Raw genomic sequence first — 21,496 nt, 5'->3', positions numbered from 1 at the left:
AAGTCCTCTCAGACAGCCCACGCCATAGCAAGCACTTGGCTGCCGACAAGCTTTTTCCTGAACAGCTCAGACATTTACACAGAGGAACAGAGAAGCGTGTGAACATAAATAAACCATCACTGGCGTGCACGTGAACGTAGGACAACAAACGACGGCGCTCGTTAGGGAACGATATTGAACGCCCGTCTCCAGATGTAGCGTGTGCCAAACGGGTGTCACTTCAAAACCAAGGCGGCTTTCCCTCTTGTTCCGACACTTTGTATCCTCAGATGCTCTCACCCTCTCGACACGATAAGCTACTTAGATGGCCGCAAGCGGCCGATCGTCTGTCGGAATAGTGGGCAGCGGCGTCAGCGAGAGTGCTCTACTTCAGCTTGTGTGAACGTTTGTGTTCCACTTGGCTCAGTGTGCCAGTGTGGAGCGCTGCTCTCCGTGTCTACGCACACGTACACTGAGCAGGATGTGGAAGTGCCAGTCCATTGATGAGCTGGAGGAGAGTTTTCCAGAACCCCTGAGGGTGAGAGTAGGCGGGGTGCAAACTACACACCAACAAGGATGCGCCTACGTAAATCGATGTCGGCTTATCAAAGTTCATTGAGAGTTTTTGTCTGCATGCAATTTGACAAAGTGCTTCATGTTTGTGAGTAGTGGGAAGGAAGCTAATGATGGGGTTTGTTGTTTGTCTTTTCGGCTGCTTGCGCTTAGTGACAACGTGTGAGTGTGTAGTCGCTGCATACGTGTGTCCGCGGAAGCCAAAGTTCAAAGTTCATTTTTGCTTTGCTCAAACTTGAAACAGCCCCGTCCTGGCCCCAAGTATTTTATCCATAATGTCCGGCTAGTTTAAATTTGATAGCAGCGAACCCTTAATGAGGTGCCACATTGAAGATAAGTTTCATTACCAAAGGTGAATGCCAGCAGAGGCCATCCAGAACACAAAAGGAAAAATTGAACTGCAATATAATATATCAGTCCATGGAGAGGTCAGAATAAGGAGTTGCAAATTTGGCTAACCGAAGCATCCTCGCTTTGTCACAACTCAGCAGTTTTTGCACCAGACAAAACAGCCCAAAAAAACAGATTGCCAGAATGCGGTTAGCGGCTATTAAGGGCACTGCAATTCTTTTTCATTAACGGACTCCGAGTACTTCCTGCGCTGCTCCGTTGCCGTTCGCTCGATATGAGCAGCTTGTTGTGAACAAAAGAATTTTGACTTGGCTTTTCTGTGTCTGTTGTCACAGCTAGCTTACTGCCAACTAAGACACTAAGTTAGGAATCTGAGACAAATTATTCCCAATATAATTGATCGCATTGTTACCTTTCAATTCGATGTTGACCAGGATCACAAAAAGAAATTGTGGTTGACCGCTGCCTTACTTGCGGTAAATCATATAAGCTATGAAACAGCCTTGTTTGTTGTGACAACACTGGATAAAATATGAACCAAAATCCCTCAAGACAAAACTGTACCATGAATCGGACACTCGAAAAGCCAGCTTCCACGAAATTACGGGAGGGATGCAAAAGTACTTTTTGAAATGAACAGTGTGAACCCCTCGGCTGACACTTTCTATTAGCTTCATGTGAGTATGCGGAGAGCTTCTACGGGTCGGATTCAAGAGACCATCTTGACAGAGTGTCACTTTGAAGAGGGTGACTGTGTGTGTGTGTGCGAAGGAGAGAGAGAGAGAGAGAGAGAGAGAGAGAGAGAGAGAGAGAGAGAGAGAGAGAGAGAGAGAGAGAGAGAGAGAGAGAGAGCGCGAAAGAGTGCGGCTGTGAGCGATGGAAAACAATCACAGCGGGCAACAAAGCACGTAGGCACAGGCAAAGTTCACTTTGACCTGTAACACATTCTGTGTTATTGAGTTGTGCAAGCAGAACATGTTGTGCCAGGCTTTAGCAACACACAAAGTTTGATCCAAACAACAGTCTGACTGTGATGTCTTATCTGGGAGTCATTTGTTCATTCATCTGTTGGTGTGTATCTATCGTCAGTCCAGTAGTACACTGGCAGCAAATCCTGTTTACATAGCCCAATTATTCTGTGAGCCTTCCACGAAATGTATACATAGAAGTCAGTCAAATTACACATGGCAGCCATTACTAAAATCAAATTTATCTAACCTAACTCTCGTTCCAAATTGCATTTTGGGATTCACAAACAATGATGCATTAATACACACACACACGGGCGCCGTGGTTTTTCTGCATGTGCAAGATCAGAGGAACGTAGGCTCTCCCCGTTTCTCACCTAAGGCAACTTAAAACACTGTAAAAAAAAACAACAACACAACCCCACATTTTCCACCCTCGCAAACTTTAATGTTGCATCTAATGTTCATCTGTCCTGCACCTGTGCGCACTAAAATAAAACGTTTTTCAAAGCGACTGAGGCGAAACGGCGGCACTTGAGAATGACACACGACGTTTGTTTCATTTAACGCAAACACCTCAAATGTGTGTGTAAGTTATTATCACTCTCCCTCTCGCATACATTGTGCCCTTCCTTACATCGTGTTCTCAAAATGGCTCCAGCTTTGACTACGCCGGTGTCTATCTATCACATGACGCGCATCATACCTCCTCTCTCGGCCTATCCGAGGCAAAGGAGACATGAACGCACATGCACAGACATTTCTTGACGTACCATAAACACGCTTGTGTTTATCAGTCGACATTCGCCCCCCCCTTAACCGCCATCCTTCCCTTCTCCTTCAGTGGTCACGGCTATTTGTTTTTAAAACCTAGTCGAGTTCGACATGTCAACTGTTTACACGGTAACGGCGCAGGAGGCGCACGCGCAGAGGTCACTTCCTGTATTGCTTTCCTCTCCAGAACCTTCTGGAAGGAGAGCGAAGGAGCCAACGTAAATGCGGGCCGCGACAGTTGAAGTTCAAGTATAAACACGGCCGCGGTCGTTACGCTTTGAACACCAAACTCTCCGTCAGACACAGAGGCGGACGAGAGAAAAAAAACAACACAAGCTATAATCGCTCTCCAAAAATAATAAGCATTCTCTCCGAGTGCCTTACAATAGACGCCATTCTCTGTGTTTATGGTAGGAGAGGAAAGACTGACTGGCCCTGCCGGACCTCTGGCGGCCCGACGGGCAGCAGCGAGGAGAAAAGCCGCAGTTCTTTTTTGGACTAAAGGCAGAAAAGAAAATACCAACAAACATGTGTACTATACTGTTTATGCGCACTAGCCTTCCCGCTGTCCTCTTCTCCTATAATGCCTACCTTGGACTGTGCAGTTCCCTGACTCAACAATAAGGCCTGAGTCATTTGGGACTTCAAGACGATCGCCAGCCTGTAATTATGAATCACTTCCTCTGACACACATGCTCCAGTTAAAGAATGCTAATCAGAGGGCTTTTTATTTCTGGGCCGTGGATATCAGGAATAATGAAAATCAAGATTTCGATATTTGGAGTTTCACTTACTTCTCTGGCAGTGGTTCTGGGACCAGCATCTTCCCCTGAAGTGGCCGTTGATGGTGTTCTGCGGACACGTGGTCTGACCTTGCGCCGTGCCGGGACACACGTCTCCGCACTCACGGTCGTTCTTGTTCTCCACGATGTAATTGTCTTCCACCGAGTCCAGGATCTTGGACCAGTCCAGAGTGGCCAGGTAACAAAGATCTGGGTTCTTCTCAATCCTCACAGCCCCTCTGGTGATGTTCATGAGGCTGTGAAGGCCCACCTCCTTCAGTTGTAGCATCTCGTAAATCACCAGGGCGTAGTTGAAGAAGAGGTTGTTGCCACGGATCACCGTCAGATTCGGGAAGAGATCGGTGACGGAATCGAGGCCGTAGACCCGGAAGAGAAGCATGTAATCGGTCACCACTCGCAGTTTCGGGAAACTGAGGCCCCGAAAGTCCTCGGTTTTGGTCTTGAACATAAGCAGGATCTTTAGGTGGCCCTCGATGATGGTGCAGTTCTCCAGTGACTGGAGGTTGGTCACATTGTTGCGGATGTCTTTGCTTTGACAAACTGCAGAAACAGAAATGACACGAGTTACCATTTTTGTTGCAGGTTCCAAGAACTGGCATAACGTTTATTTTTGTTTAACGGCCATGTGATCTTTTCTTGAGGGAGATCTCGTATTACGCAACAGGAAATCTTAAATTGGTCTTATCAAAGAACATTAATGACCTCTCATAATTCATTGTATTAGAACTGTAGTGGGGGGGGGGGGAAATCTTGATCAAACATCGACGGTGATGACTTCACAAACTCATTATTAAGACATGCTGTTCTTTTTAAATACTTTAACGTGATGGGAATCGTTGCGTTGTTTCAATGTCAGCCAGAATAATAGTGATGCCCGGGAGGGTCGCGCCATCAGCAAGGCCGCAGCTCATAAACTATTACCATAAAAATTTAAAATTTATTTGTAGACACTGATCAGCACACAAATTTGCTTCACGGTATCTTAAATTAAGTATAGCAAAACTTAAAATTCAATGTTGCACATTTTCTCCAGTGAAAAAAATATTACTGTATGACATGAATCTGAATGACACAGCAGCCGTGAGAGGGTTAACTGAAGCGTAGCCCGGAAGCTAAATACTTATCCACGCTTATTCATATTTTCTTTCAGCTGTAGTGTACTCACACCGACACACAAACCCACATTTGTTTTGACGAACGCATCGCGTTAGAGGGGCAAATTCATTAGCAGTCGTTACTGCACTTAGGGAGATGCACGGAAGCTGCTGTTTCTTCACTTTTTCAAAATCATAAATAAGAAATAAAAAACACATTAGCTTCAGAAACAGCAGCAAAAAAATGAGTGAGATTTCCAATCTTCCACTTCACACAAAAATCTATTAAAAAAAAAAATCACTAAAGACATAAAAACAGTCGAAACTGTACAGCTTGTAGTTGTGGCTCACATTATCCGTCATGAGGAAGCTACCTATTAACTTCCCATTCTGTTAATGGTTAGCTAAACAAACATGTCAACAGCCCAAGTACAAACTTTGACCGGCAGCATATAAATGGAATGGTTTAAGAGACTTCGAAATGGATTGGAGCCAGCAAAGCCCGTAATCACTCGACTGTCAAATAAAAGCAGGTTGTTTACAACAACAGCATGCTGCCATGACTCATTTCAGACTTGCATTTTGTCACTGTGCAGAAAGTTCAAAGTTAGACCTCAAAAAGTTACAGCACTTTCTGGTAGCTGAGAAATGGGAGCAGCCATGGTTATGAGTGACCTCTTTTGTCATCTGGGGGTGCATGTGAATGGAGGAAATGTATAAAAAGTGCTAAAAGCTCTGCGATGTCCGCCTTGCAAGTCGGCCTCTTGCCCTGTGCTGGACCACCTTGTCCCTCTGGGTTGCCAGGTCAGAAATCATCCAGTCATGTTTTGACAGTAAAACCTAACTATTCATGACTCAAAAATACTGCCATATTTCTCGTAAAAGTCAAATGATTCAAAGGACCGTGTAAGTCACAACTCCCTTGCGTCCCTTTTCCTGAAGACTTTTAAACCTTACATTTGAAAAGAAAATCTATCCTTTTCAGTCTTTTGACTGAATCCAATTTGTAGTTCGATATTTCAAAGAGTATCTTATATAAAAGGTGTCTGTGCTTCGACTTAAGTACGAGTAGTTCTACCCCATCAGTTTATTTATAGTTCCAAACAACACTAGTAATCCTAAACCACACGCGCCTTGGTCAGATGCTTACTGCAAAAGGAAGCAAAAGACACAGAAAAACAAAACCACTTCCTTGCAGCGGTTGGCGTTATTCCCAGCGATAATGGCAACATTACACCTCGGTGCACCTCCTGCCTTATCACCCAGACACATCAAACAGGCCTTGGGTCCAAGCACTCGCTGTCAGCCTGCAGCAGCTAATTGGATACCCGTTGAGCAACACAACAAGCAACGGCACAACATCTGCAGGGCCAGAGTGAAAAACATCCTGTGCCTCAAATTGGTCTTCAAAACACACCATGGCTCAATGCAGGAAGGAATATGAGGCAGATCTACATGAGGCATTTGAGGAATACTTTTTGGGCCATGGTACTGCTGGGGTGTGCTATAAAATGGAGTTTTGTTTGTGAGTAACAGGGAAAAGAGATAACACACCTTCTATAAATTGATTTAGGCATTAACTCCTTATGTCAGACAAGATTACCCTGCCATTGTTAGAAAGGCCATAAGTGAAAGACATTATCAAGTGCTTACATTTAAATGAACAATAATTACAAATCTAAAAAAAAAAAAAAAAAAAGTGGTGTGATCAATCAGATCCAACAGATGGAGCTGCAGTGAATAAACTGTGTGGTTGTTGTCCACTGTAATTTGCATGACTGCCACCTACAGGATGGGAGTGAAAGCAATCCGATGAGCAAGTCAACTTTACATTGAAATGAATGTCCGCAGTAACTCGATGTCATTTCCCATTTTTCTTATTTAAACCTTGTCGGTGTGCCTTTTCCAAAAATGTCTCTTCACGTTGATTGTTTAAAATTTCCTATGGCATTTTCGGAGGTTGTCACGAGTACTGTATCGGTATTTATTCCACAGTGATGCTGTCTGATGTTTTTATTAACCAATTCCAAGAAGTAGTTGAAGTAGTCTACAAACTACTTTGAGACTTTCTAAAACGGTAATTGGCATGAAAAAGGTTTTTTCTTTTGTTTCACACAAGAGTGAGGAAGACATTGAGTGGTGGAGGAGAAGGGTGGCTGGCAAAAGGGGAAAAGAGCAGGAGAAACGAGGAGGGGGCCCGGAGAGGAGTGAACGGGGTGAAAGTGTAACTCGAGCCCGAGCAGGAACGCAGTATGACTTTTACAACCATTTTTAAACACGTCGCTAATCTGTTTGGATTGCACAGGCTCAGAAAATGGAAGCAAAGATGCAAAACATTAAAAAAAAAAAAAAAAAAAAGAGTACTGCTAGCGTGAACTCATGCTGTTATTCCCCGATGAACTCCGGTAACCCCGTTACGTGCAGGTGGAGAAGCATGGAGTGGTGGGTGGGCGTTTGGTTTGTTGGACAGTGACCGTGACCCCCTTTATCGCCCACCCTCCCACTGAGACCGCTCTCACTGGCCACACAAGAGCTCTTAATTACAATAACAACCCAATCAGCCTCTAATGAGCCTTGGGGAGGGGGAGGGGCTGGGGGGGGGGGGCACAGAGACACGGACGGGGCTTGTTTTGCCGTAGAGAATGGAATAACAGAACAGAGGAGTGCAGACTGGAACATACTGTACCACACTGCAGACCTCCAGGAGAGATTTGCGCAACTGGCCCGGATGTAAGGGAAATGAATTTCACGGACGTACAGTGGCGAGCCGAAAAATAACCCAAACCTATCTTTGCATTTAAATCCGTCTACAAGTATATCTTATGTTCTTTGGCTTAATTCAATGAGCCCCCACAGGTGCAGCCTAGCGGGGTGTAGCTGCAATTTCAGACAGATTCTTCTCTTATTTTTAAACTTGTGCACCCTACTGAGAATTTAATCTGCAAGCAACACAGTAGCTTGGCTGGCAGAGAGAAAGTAGATCCAGGCAGTTTTACAGGGTAAGACCGGAGCCTTCTGCGGCCCGAGTTCGCCTTGGCCTCTCACAAGCAAAGGGCAGCCCGCATGTTAGCTTAGTGTGAAACCAGACCTGTGTAGCATGAAACCAGGTGGCTGTCTAACTCTGGACTGTGACAAGTTTCCTCTCCCTGACATCTTGGCCGCATGTTGTCTCACATGAGGTGATCTGCTGATTATAGATTTGCCCACAGCGCAGTCGCCGAACTAACCCCGGGAGAAAATAATATGTGGCAGCGGTTCTGAGCTGCCCGGCGGCAGAAAAATGCGCTTGTTTGTTAATATAGCTGTGGAAAGTCTTGAGACGTTACGCCAGCTGCCAATGCGAGCGATGCCAAGTTGCGGCTTTCGCAGTGTAAAGTGATGCTAAGAAATTGCATGGGAGGCATTTTGATCAACACCTACCAACTTGCATTTCCAAAACAAAGATCTGAGAACCAAAATAACAGAAACGGGTTCCAGAGGTCTAAGAGGCTTGTATGGCTCGAGGAAATTTGCTCCGCAAACAGAAAATAAAACACGGCAATGGCACAAGGTGGATGTGGATCCCCGCCAAGGATGCAATACTCATTTGGAGCAGCACCAACTTGTACACCTTCATTCAAACCAACCTTGAAGGCAGACAAAAGGAAATCATGGGTAAATTTCCTGGCTTTTTTTTTTTGCAAATCTGTGCCGAAATGTAAATGAGTTAGTGATTGAGTTGTACATATGAGGACATGGCAAGAAGGCACGGGGAGGACTGAGAAGGTTGAGAGGGAGTTTGTGGGTCGGAGCACCTGTTCCTCCGCTGGCCAGGCCTGCTATTGGGCAGCATGACAAGCGGAGCTGACCCAGCCTATTTATAAACAAATGTCGGGTCCCGTTACAGCCCGTGGCACGGGGCCAGGCTGTGGCAGATTGAAGCGGGTAAAAAAGAGCAACATTCGGACCCCCGTGCCAAAAGGGAGTGAGGCCCAAACCAAATCGCACTGCTGGTGACTTTGGCTCAAGTACCTCTTTCTACCTTCTGAGTCTAAAGATGTCAGACTAAAGTGAGTAATGAGGGGAGTGGGGGGTGATGAGTCACCGAAACTTGTTTTTAAAAACAATGACTCACTATTTTCTTGGTTCAGGTTGACCCTTGGAATGGAGGTTGGTACTGATGACCCCAACAGGTTACCTAATAGGAACTGATCCGGCAAAAATCCAAAATGTTCAATTTGTGCCTCTTATAACTAAATTGAATAGCAACACTGCTCCACAATGATGAAAAAGGTCATTTCAGGTCTTGAACTTGTATCCTTAGCACTTAATCGTGGTTTGACAAAACACTTTTTATGAGCAGTATTGGGTTTGGTTTAGTATGTTAGGGTTGACATTTTTCTTTGGGGAGTCGGCTGCAATAGTGGTATGATTTGCTTTTGTCGTAGGCTAAATATGCCGCTGTAAATTGCTTGGTTAACACAGAGTATATAATCACTCAATCACACGTCTTTGTTGGCAATGGAATACGAGTTGTGAGTAGAAAAAACAAAAACAAAATAGCACCAATAAAAAAAACATGAAAGCGTAAATGGCGCTTTTTGTTAAATTGATTACACACATACATACTTACTGCTAAAAATTCTGCAATTTCATTATCACGCCTAGATGAGCTTCCGCCGAAATACGAACCTGCAAAGGATTTACTGATCTAAAATCTCATGTGGCGAATCTAAATGAACCGGATAACCTGGAGGAAACAAGGCTCAAGTGATGTAAAGTAATTCAAGATGTGGTCAGGAATCTGTGCTTAAATTGTTCTGAAAGTTATTATTGAAGAAAAAAAAAAGCTTGTTACACAGACATCATTCCACATTTTTTTCAACAATCTCATTAAGCAGCTTTATTGGATTGCCTGTTTCTTGGTATGCTGCACTGTGTCCTACGTTTGTTCCGACACTGACAAGACGTACAAAGGCGAAGAATTCAATCCATATGTGCGGCAGATAGATTGGTCATTGTCTTTGCGTCCGAGGTTTTATTTTCCTCGCTTCGCAGATCCCCCGTTCCGTTTTTTTCTGTCTATCTTCCGCACACGCTTCAAACCCTCACAATGAGAAGTCTAAGCATGGCGGAAGACTTTGTCTTCCGTTAGCTTGATGTCACAACATGTGAGTGGAAAGACACTGTTTGCTGTTTATTTGAGCTCGCCCGTGGAAAAAAACAGAATTGGACGGCAAACCAAAGACAGAAAAACCCCAAAAATTCCGCCTCCGCTAGACGAAACGGCCAAACCAGGTGGTGCTTGACATGGGGGGGGAGCAACATTCCTGACATATTCAACACATTTGGAGAAGAAACTGGAAAAGGTAATCAACTATGGGCGAGACTGTGCTTGGAATACAGTGAAAGGAGCAGACAACACGCACAAACAAATCGACACGCATGTGTGCGTGTGTATTACTCACGCAATGTGAGTAATACAGAAAACATCTGATGTTCTTTTCATCTTCCCACGTTAGCAAGCGGGGCGCGCGGCGCAGTCTTGGTGTGGTGAACCTCGGCCCGAGAGGGAGGCCGTCGGGCCCCAGTTGGCCCGCTTGACTTGCAGCCACACGGCAGCAGCTGCACGGTCAGGCCACACCAACGCTCCGAGCCGCAAACCAGAGCGACATGACTCGGAGCTACGCCTGCTTGCCTGATCGCTATGTCCTATTAGCTTCTTCCGTCCTGTTATATGGTTTATGAACCTGTCCGTCTACTTAGCCGATGGTGTCGACATTTAAAAAGGGGAATTAATATCACGGACGGGCTCTTAAACTTTAATGCAGTTTGCATTTGAAGTAAACATTGATATGAATACAAAAAATGGCTACAGTAAGGTGTGATGGGACAGCTAATGCTAACATGCCATATCCTGTGTTGTAAATGTATAAGTGACATAATTCAAAATGTATTTGAATGTATTACTGCAATTCTACTAGCCTTGAGCTACAAACAGAAAAAAAAACGCAAACTAACAAAATAGTTACAATTTGTCCATAGTTGAGATCACACCAGCATATTTTTATGCTCTTTCATTTGTTAGTAAGTGTGAGACATTTCTGTTCTCTGGGATTTCGCATGTAACAAAAACCGAAAAAACTTCCCAAAGCAAGACGAGATGTGAAAAGAACATCAACCTAAGATGACATTAGTGACATGCGGTTTATGTTCGGGTGTGTTGTCTTAGTTAGAGTAGAAGGACAAGGCAAAAACATGTTCCTCCATTTCCCATGAATAATGCATTCGAGCAAACAAAACAAAAAATATCAAGGGGTGCATATATATTTGAAACTGATCCAAATTAGGATTGAGGACCTTCTACTCAAACCGCAAAGAATGAGACAAGGAATGAGACAAAGTAGACGAAATGGACTGGGAAGGGGAAGAAAGAAAGGTAGAAAAAAAACTTTGGACGCGATGGGGGCTAAGGAAGAAAATGGACAAATGGAGACAGAAAAGAGGGGATAGCGTAGCGGGCAGAGGGATTGAGAGCCCGAGGGCCAGGTCAGTTTAATGGCCCGTTTGTCTGTGCTGATCAACCACCAACTCTCACCGGTTGCAGCCGGAAAATCACACGCACGCGCGCACACACACACACGAGCCGCTCTTTCCATATCTCTTCGTCCCGCTACCTTTTCCATTGCGCACCCGTTGCACAATCTACACTATACCTTTATACTATCTTTACCCCTGACCGAGAAGTCCCTGGAGAGGAGGGTGTGTAAATGACATCCATTCATTATCCGTAAGATATGGTTTAATACGGAGCTGATAAACGCTAAGTGAATTAGAAACATTTGATGCAGGGGAGGAAAGTGAGTGCAATTGACTCGCCGTGTCTCCATTCATTCACAATTAGCATCTGAATTCTTGCATTGCCTTGACTCGTCCTTAAATAATCTTTCTTCAGAGCAGGTCACGGCCGATGCATCTGATCTGGTGACCGGTTAAACATTACAGCGGCTAGAGGCATGTGACAAAAACACACACATGCCAACTACCCCATTAGAACACTTAAATTGATGCTTTGGCAAATACCATTCATGAAAATCCTCTTATTAATTTTCTTGTAAAATATTTGCTTGTGATAGGTAGAAAACAATTCCAAGTTCTGATTTCTTGTATTATATCAGTATTTACATCATGTGGAAATTAATAGTTGATTTGATATGCTTTGTACTGGAAAACAAAGTAACACGTTAGCCGAATAACATTGATAGCTAAGTCATTTTAAAACATTTATGGACAACAAGAGAACACGCTATGCGTAAATTCACGCTCTGAGGGTATATTGGTCCATGAATTGTGTGGTAGGTCGTTTTATTTTTATAGTTCTAAGAAAGTCTGGAGGCTAAGTACTGTTTTTGGGCTAAGTGCAGTCAAACAAGGAACATTCTTAGTTCCTAGAACAGAACCTTGAGGAAAAATCTTATCCCTCCTTCTTCAGGGATGTTACTTAGTGAGCAGAAGAGGATCCCAGAGTGACGTTAACTGTAAATTGGCGGAAGGCACAAGACAACGCCGCACTGTACACTTTGTTTTTCACCATGTAAAATGATCACCGTGAACCCCAAGTGCTGTTAAATCATAAATGTGCCAAAAGTTATTTTACACGTATGCACACCAAAAAATTATAACTTTGCCTCGCGTCAGCTTGTATGAAAATTGTATTAATATTTTAACTGGCTACCACATGCGCTCTTGAATGTTGTGCATGTAATGTGCCAAATACAATGCTCCCTTTTGAATGGCACGGTGATGGAGTTTAAGAGGTTGTGGTTTGAAGTAGCATTTAAATGGACTTTCCTAAGAGGTGTCACTATCATTTTTGGCCCAAAATGCTTTCCATAGTTAAAGCAGCGGTAGTATACATAACTCAAGGCGAGTTGTTTGTCATTACAGTATGTTAAATATTCTGAGGTCAATCGGGATAAAGCGTGCGAAACTTCGCCACGGCATTTTCAGTCACCTTGGCAACCCATCTGAAAGGCTAGTTCACGAGGACACAAACACACCCTCGGCCCCAACTGACACGCACGTCGTCCGCGAGGACATTAACAAACAAACGCATGCAGAGATGAGGTGCTACATAATCAGAAAGCCCGTGGAAGCGAGCGCGACTGTGGGTCAGGTGCAGGTGGTGTACGTGGTCGCCGTCACTTGGGTCCAGATGGTGCAAAAAGGGCAGAAACAAAAAAAATAAAAATAAAGGGGGGGGGGGGGTGATAAGAAGTGTGAACCAGGATTGAAAGAGAAGTGTGTGTATGTGCGTTGTGCTGGCTGGCTGTATCTGCAGTGTGAAAGGAAAAACAAATCAGAGGATAACAATGAACTCTCTTACCCCCATCAGCAGAAGAGGGGGGTGGGTGAGGGACGACGTGGCATGGGCGTGGTGAGAGGGGGATAACACATTTACAATGAGGGCAGAAAGACACTGCAAGATCAATATTTAACCTGCGCCAGCATTTTATGAGCAGACCTGTTACAGATACTGTGTCGGGCATGTCATGGAAAAATACGTAACGCGCACCATGATAGCAAAGCGGAAACGTGTCATGATCACAACACCGGATTTGGAATGTGGCTCTGTCCCGGGGACTCGGTATAATAATAGCAGCTGGAGCGTCCCCAAAGACAATTGATGAGCATTACGTATTTGACTTGGTTACAATACAGAGCTGTGTAAATCCATCCAGTTAATCAATGCGATTATTTACACAAAACGAGATGAACAGCTTTATATATCTCCCTCTACTTAATTAAATGGGAAGTCAAACTCCCAAGTTTTCGTTGTTCTGGTCAAAACACAATGTTCTGATTAACGTTTAGTTTATGGCATATGAATTAAATAGGCAAAATCCACCTGTTTTTTACCCATCTCATGATGCGGCCATTTTGCCACTTGCGGTCGACCGAAAATGACATCACAGTCGGCAGGTGTCAGCAAGTGGCAAAATGGCCGCCAACTGAGATGGAGAAAAATGGGTGATTTTTGCTGCTTACTTCATATCCCACAAACACAATATTAATCAGAATGTGTTTCTTAGACTCGTGGTGGCACATACAACATATTACTGTAGAGAAACTTTGGGGTTTGACTTCCCTTTTAAGGACAAAATGAGCAGTATTACATCATAAATCATTACAACAAGTCTAATGTCACTGTTAAGTCGGTGTTTATGGGAAGGGTAATATTTATGAGCATGGGAGGATTTATAGTTAACGCCATCAGAAAATTCATTCTTGTCAAAATAAAGTGGAAGCGCGCAAGTGTGAGCGTGTTGTGTTGGCAGTTTGTCATTGGGCTGTGTCAGACGACCACTTCTCAGTCATATGACAGTCCTCAAAATAAATTGAATGCATCAGGTTCAGTTACATGGCATCCAGAACACAGTCAACACACACACACACAAACACACACATTTATTTTTGACACTATTTAAAAATGTCTTTTCTTTGTTTTTCGCATGAGGTATTTGCATTTTTTGGTTTTACGTGTAATTTATAGTTTAGCTTTTGGGGAAAATCTAACCTAACCTTTAATTCATAAAGATTACTAAATATCAGGGATGGACGAGTATCGATACAAAATCGGGTACTCGTAAAGTATGGCAATACCAGCCACCGATAGGTAAAGCAAAAAGCTTTTCTAGCTGGCTAAAAGAAATGCGTCTTGCTATGTGAAGAGTTTGGTTATATGTGGGGACAAAAAGAGACGTGACTTGTGTACAGTACACTGGTACTTAGACTTACGAGCTCCAAATGGAAGAAAAGGTTTGACTTGGAAATTACTCACATTAGGACAAAGCCACAGTCTAAGTGTCTGGTCCTGCAACGGCCTCAAAGGGATTCTTTGGCTCATCCGCACATACCAGCGTTGGCTCTTGGATTTAACAGCGGAAAGCCACCAACGGTTTCAACAGGGCCAAAGCGAACGGCAACGAGGACTATCGAATCGGATTGTTGCGGCATGGCGTAACGGCGCACTCTCTTCGCCTGCATGCGCAATTCCCCGGCACCCCCCCTCCCTCCGACGCAGACCACATTTCTGTGCAGTGAGCAGGGGTTTACATAAACAGCCATGGCTTCTCCATCGAGGAATGAAAGTCGGGGCCCGACGGCATCAGATAAGGTCTGAATTAAAACAAACAGGCCCGCTGTTAAAGACACGTGTACGTGTTGTGACCGCCGCCTCCATTCACAGTTTGACGTGATGCCGGGAAGGACACTCGGGAATCCTTTCATGTGAGCGCTCCGAAGGCAGAAATGGCAAGATAGTGACAAATCAGAAGCCCATCTTAAACATTTCCCTTGCCGTTTCTGCCGGTTCCACGGGTGGTCCGAAGAGCGGGAACTGTACTCGGGTGCACATTATTCACATTCTTTCACGATCATGCCATTTTGTTTAAAACTCAGTCCCAAAGACAAATCTGCTGCTTCCCATATTGAAGAGGAGGTTAATGGAAAAATGGTTTTAATTCCATCTTGTTTCTTGTATTGCCATTGGCACTGGGTGAAACTGCTCACAAACAAGGAGACAAATTGCCAAATTAGTTGAAGTTGAAAAGGGAACTTGGTCAGATAAGAGCAGTGGCGGAAGCGTTTAAGAAAGAACCCCGACTTCCTTTCGGGCAGGGGTCGCCACCATGGTGCTTGCTAACACCAGGTCGCTTTCAAGCCCACCAACCTGTTCTAAAAATAGCTCAGCAGTTAAGGGACATTGTGATTTCCGAGGAATGATATAAAGTGATCATTTTACATTATTTACATATCGATTACTGTCATACCTTGTTAATAAATCATAATGGTCCAGAAAGTGAACATATGGAAGAGTTGCTACTTTGTGACCGAGTATCGCAAAACTCGTCTCGGGCTCGATTAAAGCAGTCTGACCTTTAAGGGGGCTCGGCTATGTTCGTTTCGCTGTTAGGCGGTTCCTACAAATTTGGCTGCGGCTCTGCGACATGGTACACGCTGTTCCCGTGCATAAGTGCTTCTTCCAAACACACACGCAGTTCACATACGTTGGCTGGAAGTGAACCGGTCTTTGGAGATGAGATCCAGCAGACGGCAGCGAGTGACGGGGGTGCATACTGATTGGCGTGCACACAACACGCACACACGCTGACAATAGCACAGGCATGGTGGGCCACTTCAAACGCATTCCACAACGTGCACGGTATTGCCGGAAAATGCCACTGTGCTCTTCAGCACCGACAAACACAAGCGCTTGCTCGGAGGGGACCTTCTTCCTTAAATGTGTGTTTTCAACCATCTTGGTGTTAGCAACGAAAAAAAAAAAAATTCAACTTCCTTATTGTCGGCACCTACTGCTTCCTGACCTTTCAATTTACACACCCCAGCTTCCTCATTTAGAAACCAGCCACAGCCAGTATAAACTAATGTTATTAACCAACACCAATGGGCTAATAACCACTGGTGGTTTAGTTAGGGTTAGGATCAAAGCGACGTAAACGCACCACGGGAGGGGCCATTTGAAAATATTTATTCATAATTGGACTGGGCACAAAAGATGACCATTTGTTTATTCCCCCAATTTTTCTCTCTGATTTTTAAGAACTGCTAGAAGAAGAAAAAAAATGTGACAAGGGATTCATTCACCAGTCCAATTTTGAGCTGTGTCGATATTTGAAGAGCATTGCCTAGTAATCATCTTTGTTAGATATTGAATTCATTATCCCAAGTTGTCATCACTCGGTTTGTTTATTTAAAATAACAAAGGGCTTTTGACGAGATGGTCCTTGGAGGATTTTTCTTTGACCAAATCCAAATGAATGTATCAAGAAGCCAAAACAAAAAAAAACACATAATAAAAGCTGTTGACATAAATTGACAATACGGAGATTTGCATTGTAGGCAAAGTCCAATTCGTCATGGAGAGAAGTGCGCATCGACATAGTCTGTCTTTGCGATGTAGAGCAATGTTGATCCCGTCACTTTACTCAGCTTGTTTTTCCTCAACAGATAAGACCTCAACGAATATTTCATTGATTGACAACCGTCACGGCGAGAGCTGTCGGCCTTTGCTATGCAAGCGGACAGAGGCGGTTACAGAAAGTCAGGCTGTGGAAAACATACATAACATCACATGCATAAATACACACTGGCTGAGAGGAACAAGAAGGGGGCCAGGCTCCGGGTTGCACAACTTGTTTTTCACAAGTTCGGCCAGGAGACAGCTCAGCAGTTACTTCAGAAAACCGTTTGCTGATAACTATGGCAAACAAGCCCATCAAAATCTATTAAAAACAGCCTGCAAAAAAAAAAAAACGCATCTTTACGACATTATCTAGGACCCGGCTCATCGACGCCGTGGCGTGGTGAATTTATCAATTCGGCTTCTCCTTATGCCAAGAGTGACGTTGAGCTATCAGAAGGAAGCCTTCTTAGAACGGCATATTCCGAGTATTTTGGTTGTTGACCCCCGCACCCTCTTAAGCGTCAACATCTCAAGAGTGCCAAATATGGTCACTAAGCAGAGAATTGAGTAAATAAGGCGCCAGAAGCAGCCAATGGCATGTACCCCGCTCCCCTAGAGGGACACACAGAAAGAGAAAGAAAGAATGAGGAAGGAGGGGTACAAGTAGCCCGCCTGGTCTCATAAGACCCCTTTCAGGGGCCTCTGCGCTGTCTGCATACATGACCTGTGTGGAGTGTCCACAGCATTTGCTTTGAACCTGGCCAGAGGAAGCAGCCATCTTAAGAAATGCAGGGCACAGTCTAAATAGCAACACTTGGCTGAAACAGGCACGCACTTGTCACATTATTGTGGTTCGCTTTAACTGTACGTGTGAGCTTTAGGTTCACGTCAATTTGCTGTTGACTTGCGCAACACCCTTTTGAAACTATCTCTAATGAGGCACTTTCTAACTTGGAATATTAGAAACACGTTAATAAACAAATTATAAAGAAAATAATAAAATATACTATAAATATTCAAAGTTAATAGACAGGATTGTTTTCCTTGCCAGGCAATTCTATACACAAATAGAACCTTGGAGGAATTGCTACAAAAATAATCACATTATGATGTAAGACATTCAATTTGATAACTGAATTTTCGATGATCAAAGCAAGCCTTTGATGGAAATTTACCAATATTAAGCAACACATCAATGTTAAATCCATTTTATAGATTCAGCAGCGCCAATTCTTAATTGCAGTTGTCCCCAGGCACTTAACATTTGGTGCATGTTTACAATCAAGCTTTCAGGGTAAATACAGTTAGTCTAAATTGACTAACTGTTACTATTTCAAGAAAAAAATACCAATCTGCTTTCTGCTGTTTTTTTCTCCGGGTACTGTTGATGATTTTCAGTCATCGAGGCCATGGTAAACAAAGACTGAATTGAGAGGAATTTACTCCTTGTTTGTTGATTTCTTTTCTTAGAAATGTGTAAATATGACTTTAATTGCGCTATCAAGCTAGTTAAACAAACAAGAGTTTATTAAATGTTCTTGATTCAACTATATCTGGATGATTTCGAAGATAGACAGACATATGGAAAACAATATTTAGCAAGACAATTAGTATATTTTTAAATCAACACCATTACAGTAAATTAAAAATGACTTTCAAAATTACGGTATTAGGCCAACAATTGATATTTTGTCATTATAAATTGTGTTGAGTAACAATTTTATGTATATGTATTGATGGCATGCCAAGAGATTTTAAACATGAGGTTGGTTCCATGTTCTTTACGAAAGAACATCAAGGTGTCACGTGTGAATTGTTTTTGTTTTTTAGATCCACCAAATAGGTTGAGAAATGGCTGTAGCACGTTACACCACATTCACAGAAAGGTTGTTATCGCCGCACGGTTCAGATTAGAAATCGTTTTACTCCGATCAACTCCTCACCCTCAAATTCATTGATAAAAACAACACATGTCCTCAGTGGTTTGCGGGAAAGGGGGGGGGGGGGGGGGGGGGGTTGTTCCCCGCCCAAATGTTTTCATCCTAGGATGGTGGCTAATCCGCCGCTTCTCGTGCGTAATGTGTTTACGTCGTGGCTGTTGCGGAAGCGTGCATGCGTGCGCGTCGCCATGGAAGGGCCTAGCTGCAGCGCACGCTGGCCCGCATCTTGCTACTCCCACTTCGAACCCGTCGGAGCGGCCCATCGCGGGGAGGACGCTTCGACGCGACAGCCTTGGCGGGGACAACAGACCGCGTGGGTGGAGTGGCGCGTCTGTGTCGTATGCCTCCGAAAGTTTACGCAAGAATAGCAATTATTGGCGCGCAGCCACGCGCAACATAGGGGGGAAACAAACATAACCTTTTGCGCATGCGCTATGCATATCAACAAGACTTGATCAATGTAGATAGAAAGCAGTAAATCTATAATCGCTGTAAAACATTCATCGTGTTATGAAATTAGATATCACAAGCTGATTGTTTTGAAATATTTCTGGTATTTTGAAATACAAAAAATTAAAACATACTTTATGATTATTCTATCGGCGTTTCAATTTTATTAGGAAGCCAACTATTTTTTTTTAATTATGGTTCACTTATTTTAAATGGATGTCCATTATTTCGATTTTTTTACGTCTGTTAAAATTAAATCACATTTTTATATGTTCGCAACCGAAATGGACAATCTAATAAAATACTAAAGCACAAAAAGAGCGTGTACTTACTTTCTCCCTTAATAAGTCCAGGCTGGCATATGATGCAAACGATCCAAAGCACAAGTTGTGCACCCAGTTCAAGCGTCCACCGCCTCATTTTGACGCGTCAAACTCAAAAACTCCAATGTGGACACCTCAGGGGGAAAAAAAACCTTAACCGATCACTTTAACCAAGGGCCCACTCGGCCCGGTAATAAACGGATACCCCCTGGTCCGAAGTCGTGGTGTTTTCCCTAAAAACGATGCTTTTTGCTTCTGGAGACAAACGTTTGTGTCGAAATGTTCATTTTCCATAAGTGAAGGCGACAGTCCACCGTCATGTGCTCTCCTCAAGATCCTTTATTCTATGAATCGCGAGAAATAAAGTCTTTCCAGGTATCGATCTCTAACGGGCGTAAAGAGCACATTCCAGCGAGATCAAACTTCCTTTGGGCTGTTACGTGCAGGAAAAACGTGCCTGGATGTGGAGCTGCGACTATCCCGTGAACTCCTTCACCCCCTCTGAGGCAGCAGCAGCCAACGCCGTAAAAAAATAAAACGTCCAAGACGGCGCTGGGAGCAGGGGGGGTTCTGCAAAAGGGCAAACGTGGAAGCTAATTGTCTCTAGTTCCACTTGGAAAAGAATGACGGCGACGTGTAGCCTAAAGTGGGGAAAAAGTCGTACCACGCTGCCCGTTTCCTTTCCTTACATTAGCCGATGGAAGGAAGGAGGAGGTCGAGAAGGAGGAGCGGTGTAGCTAAAGCTAGCTAGCTAGCCAGCTAATCCAAAACAAACCAGCTTTCCGCGTCGGCGCTGGAGTTGCAATAGAAAGAAAACACACGTCGAACGCGCGTCTCGATTTCAGCGCTGATCACAGACAAAATGAGAAAAAGGAAAAATAGTTTAGAACACAAAAATGAAAAAGACGGGTTAAATGTAAAAGTTCCCGTTTGTGGCTGTGTGGTTGGTTTTCTCTCCGTCAGGTTGCCCCTCTTTCCGTGTCTCCTTGCGCGAGGATCTCGCCCAGTAAACAACTCCTGCCACTCACTCCAGCTGGGCCAAACGCGAGGGAAGTCCACAAAACGCGGAACGGATTCAGTTCCCTGAATGGGGGCTGAGCCGCAGTTCGGATCTGGAGCGTCTGAAGCGGAGGGAATAACTCCGGTGGTCTTTTGTCAAGAAGCAAAACAAATACGAGGATCTTTTTTTGGTTTGTTTTTTGTTATAGGGTGGCAGAGTAATTTGCGGTGGAATTGATTTTAAAAGTGTCAAGCATTTTGAGTTACATGAAGCACTCTACAAATTAAAGTTTGGCTGATTGGTTGATGTAGAAGCCGGTGGCAAAGTACTATTTTTGTCCAAATAAAGCTCACTTCAACTTACCTGCATTTATTTTGGCATTAAAATGCCACAAAATAGCGGCAACGCAACACATTCTAGATGAAGCTCCTCGACTCACTTCAATGTTGTTTTTTTGTTACCAAAATGTCCCCAAATGGTAGCAAAATACTCTATCTGTTGAAATAACGTGCATCAACACACCTCAACATAGCTCCTAAAGTGTCACAAGATTGCGGCAAAATTACTTTTGTCTAAAAGTTCTTCAACTCCCACTAACTTTGTTCCTTGGCACCAAAAGACCACAAGTTGATGGAAAAGCACTACTTATGCCTAAAGGTTCTTCAACTCCCTTTAACACAGTCTCTTAGTCATAGTCATCTTTCAACTAGTTTATAGCCAATCGTTGATGTCCTGCCAAGTGGAAGAATAAAAGTAACAAATAAAACATCCCCCTATTTTTTTGTGCTATGATTGCTTCTAGATTGTGGACAAAACAAAATGGCAGTACAAACATTGCCTGCCGCCTTGGCCTTGCAGCTAGGAAATGGAACACCTGCCTGAAGCCAGGAAGGTGCACACTATGTTCCTTTTAGATTTGCATAGCAAATATTCAATTGTAATCAAACCTGTCCTGGCCAAGAAGTCCTCACAACAAAACCAAGTTTTCCTTTCTGACGTACCGGGCCAATCAGGTGAACCTACGTAAGAATCGATGTGAAAATATGAACAGAACATCGACTCCTTCCCACTCGCATAGTAGGGGTGCTGTTTGTGTGCACGGATGGTTACACGCTGGCCTCGGCCCGCCGAGAGCTTGTGGAGCGGGGCTTGTTGTTTATCTGAGGAATGTTGTTACCCAGTGAACAGAGTAAATGAGGTCTTAGAGAGATTAAATGTCACGGGTCTGAAGGACTAAGGCCAATGGAATCTAGTCAAAACACATCGCTTTGCGCTC

At 43.8% G+C, this 21,496-nt stretch overlaps 1 protein-coding gene and 1 long non-coding RNA gene across 3 annotated transcripts in view; one reads left to right on the top strand and one right to left on the bottom strand.

Moving 5' to 3' along the window:
- The window catches only part of insrb (insulin receptor b), a 54,431-nt gene extending 34,189 nt beyond the window's left edge, over positions 1 to 20,242 (bottom strand). The window contains exons 1-2 of one of the 2 annotated variants that reach the window (XM_037250653.1): positions 19,230 to 20,242; positions 3,440 to 3,988 (exon numbers count right to left, since the gene is read on the bottom strand). In XM_037250653.1, the coding sequence (XP_037106548.1) occupies positions 3,440 to 3,988; positions 19,230 to 19,317 (637 nt within the window). In that variant the 5' untranslated portion in view covers positions 19,318 to 20,242. The remainder of the gene's footprint in view (positions 1 to 3,439; positions 3,989 to 19,229) is intronic. The other variant, XM_037250654.1, reaches the window with a different exon arrangement.
- Positions 9,581 to 10,520, top strand: LOC119122374. The gene is made up of 2 exons (XR_005097845.1): positions 9,581 to 9,890; positions 10,044 to 10,520. It is a non-coding gene; the product is annotated as an uncharacterized LOC119122374 (long non-coding RNA).
- Positions 20,243 to 21,496: the final 1,254 nt, after the last annotated feature.

Source organism: Syngnathus acus, chromosome 4 (genome assembly GCF_901709675.1).
Source record: "Syngnathus acus chromosome 4, fSynAcu1.2, whole genome shotgun sequence".
NCBI lineage: Eukaryota > Metazoa > Chordata > Actinopteri > Syngnathiformes > Syngnathidae > Syngnathus > Syngnathus acus.
This window is presented reverse-complemented; position numbering and strand designations above follow the sequence as displayed.